Source organism: Hypanus sabinus, chromosome 21 (assembly GCF_030144855.1).
Source record: "Hypanus sabinus isolate sHypSab1 chromosome 21, sHypSab1.hap1, whole genome shotgun sequence".
Classification (NCBI taxonomy): domain Eukaryota; kingdom Metazoa; phylum Chordata; class Chondrichthyes; order Myliobatiformes; family Dasyatidae; genus Hypanus; species Hypanus sabinus.
The window spans coordinates 59,909,275-59,921,104 of record NC_082726.1 but is presented as its reverse complement, the minus strand read 5'-3'; the positions used below and the strand labels follow the sequence as shown (position 1 = coordinate 59,921,104).

General features: G+C 46.4%; 1 protein-coding gene across 2 annotated transcripts in view; it reads right to left on the bottom strand.

The window, feature by feature from the left end:
• Positions 1 to 826: 826 nt before the first annotated feature.
• The window catches only part of LOC132379101 (SH2 domain-containing adapter protein F-like), a 267,029-nt gene continuing 256,025 nt past the window's right edge, over positions 827 to 11,830 (bottom strand). For both annotated transcript variants that reach the window (XM_059946665.1, XM_059946668.1), the window contains one exon: positions 827 to 5,400. In XM_059946665.1, the coding sequence (XP_059802648.1) occupies positions 5,214 to 5,400 (187 nt within the window). In that variant the 3' untranslated portion in view covers positions 827 to 5,213. The remainder of the gene's footprint in view (positions 5,401 to 11,830) is intronic.

The following is an 11,830-nucleotide window of genomic DNA, read 5'->3' as shown; positions in this document are numbered from 1 at the left end:
CCTGGCCTGCTGAGTTCCTCCAGCATTTTCTGTGTGTTACTTTGATATTCAGCAACTGCAGATTTTCTTTTGTTTTTGAATCTGAAAGTGACCATTCACAGGATAAGTTGTTCCCAGGAACTCACAAATGATGCTAATTGGGAATGTAACTTAGTGCCTCTAAACTCTGACGAGAGCTGGACATTGGACATCTACACTTCCATCATTCTACAGGGCATGCTAACAAGCATTTCTGCTTGGTACAGAAACCGTACTGAGGCAGACAGGAATGCTCTATAATTAATAGTTAAAACTGCTCAACTCAACACTGGCACCACATATACACAGAAAGCTGGCTGAAAAAGACCAGCAGCATCTTGAAGGATCCCTGCTCATGGACTGCTTGTCCCACTCCCATCAGGGAGGAGGCTAAGTAGCATCCAAGCCAGGACCACCAGACTCAAGAACAGTTACTTTCCCAAGCAGTAAGGCTGATCAACACCTCTATTAACCCACCCCTCCACACCCCCAACCACCACTACTTTATCATTCCTGTCAGTCACCTTATGTATTTATATTTTATTTTGTGTTTTTTAAAATTATTATAGAGTTCTTTGTTGTATTGTGTTATTTTTTTGTGCTGCATTATATCTGGAATAACGATAATTTCATCTTCCTTTACACGTGTTCGGAAATGACATTAACCAATCTTGAATTTGGAACACAGAACCAACCTCACTCAGTGAAGTGTCCTTGACACAGCTGCTCCCAGAACAAGAGGCGAGAGCATATTAAACAAGCATGGAAGCTTAATGATCATTGATGCAATGTCCCAGACACAAGTGCGTCAGATCAGTTACTAAATTTAATAAATAACATATGGAAATGGCTCCACAGTACAGGGCACCACATAAAGGGATCCTTCTGAACCACTGTGCCATTGTGAAAGCTTCAAGCAGAGTGGGCTGACTTGCTGTGGGAGTTCACCTGTTAGTGCTCACTTCATTCTCATCTTCTCTTCTCATGACCAGGGACAGACTGATCCAACCAGACTGACCCAGGACATGCTGACCCAGAACAGACCAACCCAGAGACCAGACTGACCAAGTTCACACCCAGACAAGACTGACCGAGCTCACATTCAGACCAGACCAATCCAGGGACCAGACTGACTGAGCTCACACCCAGACAAGACTAACTCAGAGACCAGACTGACCGAGCTCACACCCAGACCAGACCAATCCAGAGACCAGACTGACCGAGCTCACACCCAGACAAGACTGACCAAGCTCACACCCAGACCAGACCAATCCAGAGACCAGACTGACCCAATGTCCTTGTAACCATCCCTGGCTCATTCTTCATGTCCTGGAGCATTTGGACATTTAGCCACAGCTAAATCCAGATGTGACCTCTCCTAACATCTGCACACCAGGATCAACACCACCTTCCCCATCCCACCACGGCCCAAACCTGGTCTCCCAACCCCAGTGACCTCTACCCCACTAAGTGCCTTCACCAATCAGCATTCTTAATGCAGTGTAATATAGCCCATTACACTCTACCATGTATAACCACACACCCGTCACCACTGTTGTTCACCATGCCACAGGCTGAAGGTCAAAGGCATGGACAACACCCATGGACTTATGTCATTGCCTCTCCAGGAGACATTTTTCTTATTGCTCATCCCTTGTTGGCAGTCACCATTGGATTCAACCATGTGTGGATTAGAGATGATGTCTACATCCACAGATTTCTTTCTCTGAAGCCCACAGAATGGGGGGTTCAATATAAATCCAACCACCTCTGTGTTCTGAGACCAGAATTAAGGAATTCTCAAGCTGTCTTGGTGGGATCAGGAAGACCAGTTGACCTACACCTACACCTACACCTACTCCTCAGACCTCTCCCGCACTCCCAGTTCATCCTGTTGCAGGATTCCACACAGAGGAGTGTCACTATGGTCCAGTGTTAGGGGATGGAATGCTGAGCCTTTGTAAGGCATTGGTCGGCTGTACTTGGAGTATGGTGAGCAACTTTGGGCCTTTATCTAAGAGAGGACATGCTGGCCATTAGACACGGAGCAGAGGAGGTTCACAAGAATAATCCCAGGAATCAAAGGGTTAACATATGAGGAGCGCTTCATGGCTCTGGGCCTGTACTTACTGGAGTTCAGAAAAAAGAGGGAAGATCTCATTGAAACCTATTTTTATTCTTTAGCCAGAGAGTGGTGAATCTGTGGAATTCTTTGCCACAGGCAGCTGTGGAGGCCAAGTCTATGAATATTTAAGGCAGAGGTTGATAGATTCTTGATTGGTCAGGGCATGAAGGGATATGAGGAGAAGATTGGGGCTGCGAGGAAAATTGGATCAGCCATGATGAAATAGCGGAGCAGACTCGATGGGCCAAATGGCCTAATTCTGCTCCTATATCTTATGCTGTCATATTGTAAGGACAGAGATGTGGAGAGAGTCAAGGACCAGAGGGCATAGCTCAGAATAGAGGGACATCCCTTTAGAACAGGGATGAAGAGGAACTTCTTTAGCTGGAGGGAGGTGAATCTGTGGAATTCATTGCCACAGACGGCTGCGGAGGCCACATCATTAAAGAGGCGGTTAATAGGTTCTTGATTAGTATGGGCACTAAAGATTATGGGAAGGCAGGAGAATGGGGTTCAGCCATGATTGAATGGTGGAGCACACTAACGGGCTAATTCTGTTCCCGTGTCTTATGGTCTTGAAGCCCATGTAGAGCTTTAATAAAATCAGCATTCAACGGGGGAGAGAGCTGTTTCTGGGAGACCAGAATTAGGGGTATTTTGAACGGGATGGACTATTCACTCGGAGACCTGCTTCCCCAAGCAGTGATGGAATTGTGGCACTCACTCCAGTGAGGCATGGGTAGGGCAAGTAGCAGTAATGGTTTCAATAGGAAGTCAGGTAGATCCATGGTAGCACAGCGAGAAGATCTGCTGTTTCACAGCTCCAGAGAGCCAGGTTTGATCCTGGCCTCCAGCACTGTCTGTATAGATAACGTTCACGTTCTCCCTGTGACCGTGTGGGCTTATTCTGGGTGCTAGATTCCTCCCACATTCCAGGAGCGTGTGGGCTGATATGTTAAGTAGCTGCTGTAACACCCCTTGGTCTAGGGGAGCAGAGTTGCCAGGGAAGGAAGAGGAAATGGGACCGTTGGGATTGCTCCACTAGGGGATCAGCACACACATGATTTTATTATTTATTTATTTAGAGTTAGAGCACAGAACAGGACCTTCTGGACCAACAAGCCTCACTGCCCAGCAACAAGGCTGCTTAACACTAACCTAATCACAAGACAATTTACAATGACCTATTAACTGGTATGTCTTTGGACTGTGGGCGGAACCCAGAGCGCCTGCAGGAAATCCACGCACTCATGCGCAGTACGTTCAAACTCCTTGCAGACGGCACTGGGATTGAACTCTGAACTCTGGAATGCCTTGAGCTGTAACAGCATTGCACTAACAGCTATGCTACCAAGGCACCCTAACCACTAGCTGCACTAGATGGGCCAAATAGTTCATTTCTACATTACAGTAAGGAATGAATAGAAGGGTGTGGGAGGATGGTCATGGGGAGCAGAAACTATGTGGGCTGAATGGCCTGTTTCAAAGCTGTAAATACTTTGTAAAACTCTATTGCTCCACAAGGAATATCTCCATTGAAATGGAGCACGTAAACAGATACTATGAATGTATAAGGACAAGTTTTAAAACCCACTAGAGTAGGGAACTGTAAAAAAAATACTGCTGTTGATATTGGAATATAAATGACATCTTAGTCCCCCATTTTAAGTACTTGCCTTCAGTAACTTACTAGATTCCTCATTGACTTCCAGGTCGACCATTTTCAAAGCTCTTCAGCTTGTCTGCACACTTGCCCCAGCCACCACTTAATGGTGGTTTCTCAGGAAAGCAACTCCCGTCTACCCCCACTATTCAGAATGTTTCATACCCTTTCTTCCATTAAACAACAGAAACAAGTTGCCTTTGTTCTTCCCAACAACAGTGCTTGGCACAGCTCAGTTGTTAGTGGGTGGTCAAATGCTGGGTATTACTGTGGCTTCCATTTCTTCAGAGTGAGAGATGTTCCTGCAGGAGAAACCTTTGTAGTTTTGCACAACTCTCGATCCTGGTCACAGGACAGGGTCAACTCAAGCTACACAAAGAGTAAGACTCACTCTAAACAGTCCCATCAGACACTCCCAGGACGGAGACAGCATAGGTTAGTTACAGAGTAACCCGACTCTAAGGAGACCCATACACTCCCAAGGGAAGACAGTGCAGAGAAAAGCTCCCTCTACACTGTCCCAATTCAAATTCCCAGGACAGAGACAGCATAGGTTAGTTACAGAGTGAGGCTTGCTCTAAGCAGACCCATCACGCAATCCAGAACGGAAGCAGGACAGGTTAGGTACAGAGGAAAATTCTTTCTACACTGTCTCGCCACACACTCCCAGGGCAGGGACAGCAGGGGTTAGACATTTAATATGGTTCCCACTACAGTGTCCCATCACACACTCCCATGGTGGATATGGCACAGTTTACATGCAGAGCAAATCTCCCTTTACACCATTCCATCTATACTCCCAGGAGAGGGACAGCAGTGGTTAGACATAGAGAATAGCTTTTTCTACACTGTCCCTTCAAATACTGAGTAAAGCTCTCTATACGCTGTCCAACAAGATACTCACTTTGTACCACTGATTCACCTTTGAATGCGTATCAGTTATAACTTCCCAACCTGCTGCTCTTTCAGACAAACTGTGAGTTTAGGACTAGATCTGGGGTTGTTCAGTGCCCTTACGCTTGGAGGAACTGGAGATCTCACAGGCTCAAGAAAACCCCTAGACACGAACAGGAAAAACTCTGCATATAAATAGTCATCACGTAAGGATTTTGACAGCAATCTAGACTTGCAGGAAATTCCAACACTGATAAATCCCATGAATACGGCGGGCAAACTGCAGCTTCTGGTGGGGCACCATGGTCGGGTCTGCAGTGAGCAGTCTTCTCTCGGACGTTGTGATTGGGGTGAAGGTAACTGCAGTCTCGTGCCATCAATGTCTGAAGACAGTCCCTCCGGTTCTCCTTGGCAATGCTGAAGGTCAAAGATCAAAGGGCTGCCTCCGTGAGAGAGAGGGAGTGTGTGCGTGTCTATACAATAGTTCTGTGCCAGTGGGAGTTGCTGCCATTGCTATAGTGTTCTGATAGCCACGGGGTACAGGAGGGACATGTGTTCGGCTCCTTTAATGGGCAGTTTACGACTGCTGTAGTAGTGGATTACTTCTGGCACGCTGTCAAACGGGGGACTGTTCAAGCCCAGGATATACTTGCTCTCTTTGGTCCGGGTGAGCTTCATGTGCATGAACCCCTGGTTACTCCTGCAGACAAGAGATGCAAAGCACACAGTTAGAGCTGCAGAATCGACGGTTACAATGTCAACCCACCCTTAGCAGGAGCCGCGATCTTTGAACAAAGAGCTGGTGTCACAGAACAACCTGATTTTAGTATGAATGTGTACAGTGCAATGAACATCATTCAGGAAACACTGTAAAACTGAGTTACCGTATAACACTGGGGTACAGTACCGATGAGGATGGGTCTGTCACTGTATTACACCGGTGTACAGTACCGATGGGGATGGGTCTGTCACTATAACACTGGGGTACAGTACCGGTGGGGATGGGTCTGTCACTGTTTAACATTGGGGTATGGTACCGGTGGGGATGGGTCTGTCACTGTATAACACTGGGGTACAGTACCGATGAGGATGGGTCTGTCACTGTATAACACCGGTGTACAGTACCGATGGGGATGGGTCTGTCACTATAACACTGGGGTACAGTACCGATGGGGATGGGTCTGTCACTGTATAACACTGGGGTACAGTACCAATGGGGATGGGTCTGTCACTGTATAACATTGGGGTATGGTACCGGTGGGGATGGGTCTGTCACTGTATAACACCGGTGTACGGTACCGATGGGGATGGGTCTGTCACTGTATAACACTGGGGTACAGTACCGGTGGGGATGGGTCTGTCACCATATAACACTGGGGTACAGTACTGGTGAGAATGGGTTTGTCACTGTATAACACTGGGGTACAGTACCAGTGGGGATGGGTCTGTCACTGTATAACACCGGTGTACAGTACCGATGGGGATGGGTCTGTCACTATAACACTGGGGTACAGTACCGGTGGGGATGGGTCTGTCACTGTTTAACATTGGGGTATGGTACCGGTGGGGATGGGTCTGTCACTGTATAACACTGGGGTACAGTACCGATGAGGATGGGTCTGTCACTGTATAACACCGGTGTACAGTACCGATGGGGATGGGTCTGTCACTATAACACTGGGGTACAGTACCGATGGGGATGGGTCTGTCACTGTATAACACCGGTGTACGGTACCGATGGGGATGGGTCTGTCACTATATAACACTGGGGTACAGTACCGGTGAGAATGGGTTTGAAACTGTATAACACTGGGGTACAGTTCCGGTGGGGATGGGTCTGTCACTGTATAACACTGGGGTACAGTACTGGTGGGGACAGGTCTGTCTCTGTATAACACTGGGGTACAGTACCGGTGAGAATGGGTCTGTCACTGTATAACACTGGGGTGCAGTACCGATGGGGATGGGTCTGTCACTGTATAACGCTGGGGTACAGTACCGGTACGGATGGGTCTGTCACTGTATAACACTGGGGTGCAGTACCGATGGGGATGGGTCTGTCATTGTATAACACTGGGGTACAGTACCGGTGGGGATGGGTCTGTCACTGTATAACGCTGGGGTACAGTACCGGTACGGATGGGTCTGTCACTGTATAACACTGGGGTGCGGTACTGGTGGGGATGGGTCAGTCACTGTATAACACCGGGGTACAGTACTGGTGGGGACAGGTCTGTCTCTGTATAACACTGGGGTACAGAACCGGCAGGGACAGATCTATGTATAAGGTTGGGGTACAGTATTAGTGGGGATAGGTCTGTCATAGTTTGAGGTAGACTCTGAATCAACATATTTATAACACAAAATGATAGAAGTATAAAACAGACTGTCAGTCTAATAAGAGATTACGATCACTTCTGATCCATATCTGGACTCTCCAAGAGGCTCTGTGACATGGAGCCCTTGCTACTGTTGGTGTCCATGTGCTGAAAACGGCGTACAGTACTGTGATACTTCACAGCAGCAGCGATTGTAGCTTGTATGTTCTTCCTGTCACTGTATGGGTTTCCTCTGGGTACTCAGGTTTCCTCCCAAAGACAGAGTGTAAGTTGTGGGCATGCTATGTAGACACTGGAAGTGTGGCGATACTTGCGAGCTGCCTCCAGCACAATCCTCAGACCGTGTTGGTCGATGACACAAATGATGTATTTCACTGTGATGCACATGTGACAAATCTTTTAAAACACCGTGATGGATTGACTTGCCCTGCCTCCAGGTCAGTAATATTCTCTCCAGAATAAGGCAGTTGGGAAGTTATCAGGGTCAACATGAGCAGGCAGGGGTCATTCATGGACTGCATCAGGTAAGCGTGGAGACAGTGAGGTGTGAGACTTGCCTGGAGACAGTCCTAGTTACCAGTGAGTAAGGGCTGGGGTCAGACTTCACATCATGCTAATCCCGTCCATGTGGTGAGTGGAATAGAGGAAGTGACATTCCCCTCAGAGAGGGAATGGCCATCAGACGCTCAGGAGGGTGCCTGGCCCAACTGAGTAAAGGGAATCACACATGATGAATGTCACAGCAGCAGTAGACCCTGCTGTGTGTCAGGTTTAGGTCATGGCCAGAGACTTGTACATAGCAACCACACTCACCCCCCCCCCCCCCCCACCACCTCCTCCAGTGTCAGCTCACCCTCTCTGACCTGTAGTCATTAAATAGCAGAAATCCTGCTGCTAATTGGTTGAAACAGTCACTGGTCAGGGGGTCAGCATGATTACCCGGCAATGAGTGGCAAGTTAAAAGGCTAGAACAAGAGAAGGCCATTCGGTCCTTCAAACTATCACTTGCATCCAGTAGGATCATGTCCCATCCTATCCTTTAGACACGGCTCAAAGGGTCTATTCTGCACTGTATCTCTAAATAAATAAATAAACAAACAATGTACCCCTAAACCATCAGGCTCTTGAACCAGTGTGGATAGCTTCAATCATCTCAACACTGAACTGATTCCTCAACCTACGACTTACTTTTAGGGACTCTACAACTCATGTTCTAGATATTTATTGCTTGCTTGCTCATCTATTTATTTATCTATCTATCTATCTATCTATTTATTTATCTATTTATTTATTTATTTATTTATTATTGTTACTGTTTTATTTTCCTCTCTTTTTGTATTTGTACAATTTATCGTCTTTTGCACATTGGTTGTTGGTCCATCTCTCTCATGTGTGGTCTTTCATTGATTCTATTGTGTTTCTTTCTATTTACTGTGAATGCCCACAAGAAAATAAATCTCAAGTTAGTATATGGTGACATACTTTGAACTGGCTTCCAACTAGTTACAATCCCCTTGAGTAAATTTCTCCTCCTTTTCACCCTAAAGGCTTGCTACCTTACTCCGATGCTTTCATCTACCTCCAGCCCAAGGTTCCACTCTCTGAGGAGACAGTCTGTCATCATTCACACTGTAATGACTCTCGGAGGTTTGTGTGTCTTAATCAAATCACTTCTCGTTCTTCTAAAGCCCAGTGCATACAAGTGTCAGGTCTTCCCCTCCGGTAGGACAAATAATTGGTGAGAGGATGCAAGATGTTGGTGTTCAAAGGGACCTTGTGCCCTAATCATTGAAATTTAACGTACAGACACAGCAAGCGACAAGAAGCTGAACTGCACTCTGGCCTTCATTATAGAGAACGTGAGGACAAGCGTTAAGAAATCTCACTGCAAATTATATAGGAGCACAGGTGAGACTGAAATAGAACTCTGTAGGCAGATTCAGTCTTCCTGCTCAGGGAACGATATACTTGCAAGGCATAAAACCATAAGTCAATAAGACGCAGCAGCAGATTTAGGCCATTTGGCCCATTGAGTCTACTCAACCATTCCATCATGATTGATTAGTTCTCCCTCTCAACTGCATGCTCCTGCCTTTGATGCTCTTTCCAATCATGAAACTATCAACCTATGCTTTAAATATACCCAATGACTTGGTCACCACAGCCGTTGTGGCAATGAATTTCATAAATTCACCACTGTAGGACTTACGAAATTCCTCTTCATCTCTGTTCTAAAGGGATGTCCTTCTATTCTGAGGCTGTACCTTCTCGTCCTAGACTCCCCCACTAATGGAAACAGCCTCTCCGAGTCTTTCTAGGCTCTTCAATATTCTGTAGAGATCCCCTCATTCTTCTGAACTCCAGCAAGTAGAGGCTCCTCATATATTAACCCTTTCATTCCCAGGATAATTTTCATAAACCTCTGCACCCCTTCCAGTGGCAGCACATCCTTTCTTATACATGGGGCCCAAATCTGCTTGCAATACTCCAAGTGCAGTCTGAACAATGCTTTATAAAGCCTCAGCATTACATACTTGCTTTTATATTTTAGTCCTCTCAAAATGAATGCTAACATTGCATTTGCCTTCCTCACTACCAGCTCGGCCTGCGAGTTAACCTTTAGGGAGTCCTGCACGAGGACTCCCAAGTCCCTTTACACAAACGCGCGGATGCCGGAATCTGGAACAACGATCTGTAAGAAGAACTCTGCAGGTCAAGCAGCATCCCTGGGAGAAGAGGTTTTATCAAGGTTTATATTGGAGAGCACTGGGACTCTTGAGTGAAGCAGGGAGATGGCCAGTATAAAGTGGAAAGGTGGAGTGGTATAAAAGAGCACAGGGGTGATGAGTGAACTGGGGATGGTGCTTGGCTTGATGCTAGATGATGGACAGATTGAGCTTGGCAGGGGAAGGAGAGAGAGAGCCTGTGGATGAAAATATGGCAACTGAAGAAATGCAGAAAGGGTTTACCAGTTTGATTCTTGCAATGGAGGTTCTGTCCAACCAGGAGAGGGGTTAAGCAAGCTAAGCTAACTGAGTCTACAGCTCTAAACACAGGAGATCCTGCAGATGCTGGAAATCCAGAGCAACACACATAAGATGCTCAGCAGGTCGGGCAGCGTCCATAGAGAGGAATAAACAGTTGATGTTTCAGGCTGAGACCCTTGATCAGCACTGGAAATGAATGGAGAAACAGGCCATTTGGCCACTGGCTCCATGCCAACCATCAAAGCATCCATTCCAGCAACACACACAAAATGCTGGAGGAACTCAGCAGGCCAGGCAGCATCCATGGAGAGGAATAAACAGTCGACGTTTCAGACTGATACCCTTCATCAGGACTGCAGAAAGTAAAAGATGAGGAGTAGAGTTAAAAGGTGGCGGGTGGGAAGGGATAATCACCAGGTGATAGGTGAAACCAGGGTGTGGGGGGGAGCAGGGTGAAGTTGATTGGTGAATGAGATACAGGGCTGGAGAAAGGGGAGTCTGATAGGAGAGGACAGAAGGCCATGGAAGAAAGGTGGGAGGAGCACCAGAGGGAGGCATTGGGCAGGCAAAGAGATAAGGTAAGAGAGGGAAAAGGGGATGGGAAATGGTGAAGGGCAGGGGAGCATAACCAGAATTTTGAGTAATCAACATTCATGCCATCAGGTTGGGGACTACCCAGACAGAATATAAGGTGTTGTTCCTCCAACCTGAATATGGTCTCATCAAAGCTGCAGAGAAGGCCATGGATAGACATTTTGGAATGGAAATGGGAAGTGGAATTAAAATAGGTGGCCACTGGGAGGCCCCACTTTTTCTGGTTTCTTGGTATATAGCCCTCAGTGTCCTGGTTTAGTCTTATCAGTTTACCACCAAAGCACAACAAAATTTAAAGTTCATTCATACACACGCAGTGAGTATGAAGATAATGCTCATAGACTATGTGATGATGCATACAAATTAATGACTAACAAATCAGCCATACAACTGGGCACACTGGGACAATCATTTGTCTCACATCACACTATTCCTTTCCTATTCATCTATCCACCCAAATGTGTCTTAAACGTTGTAATTGTTAAACATTGTCTATCTGTCTGGATGGCGTGCCACACTGAACAAAGCTTTTCACTGTGACAGTAATTCTGATTCAGATTTATAAACCACACGTACAATGAAACATACAGTGAAATGTGTCATAAACCAATTACTGAATATCACCTCTAGCAGCTCGTTCTATTACTTACCATCGTGTGAAAAACCTGCCCCTTAAATCTCCTATAAATTCCCCCTCTCACCTTAAACCAGTGCCCTCTAATTTTAGACTCTCCTACCCTTGGGAAAAGACGGTGTCATCCTATCCTATCAATAAACTTATAAACCCTTCTAAGGTCACAACGCAGCCTTATGGGCTCTACAGAGAACTATCCCAGCCTATCCAATCTCTCCTTGTAACTAAAGCTCTCCAGTCCAGAAGAGCAACTATTTTAACAGCAGCTTGTCTCTATCACACAGGCTTTGAAGTGTTCTTCAGAGAGCCCAGTGCATTGTCCAATTCCTTCTATCTCCACTTACAGAATTAATCACTTCCTTCCTTGGGAGGCGGCTTGCCGGACAGGGACAATCAGATTACGCTTCAACTAACTGGCAATGGTTGGCATTTCCCTGATTTTCCGGGGAAACCTACTGAATACTGAACAGCCTAGACAGAGTGGATGTGGAGATCATGTTTCTAATACGGGACAAGAGTCTAGCATCAGAGGGAACAGCTTCAGAGTAGAATGGGTGTGGCATGGCAGCATAGCAG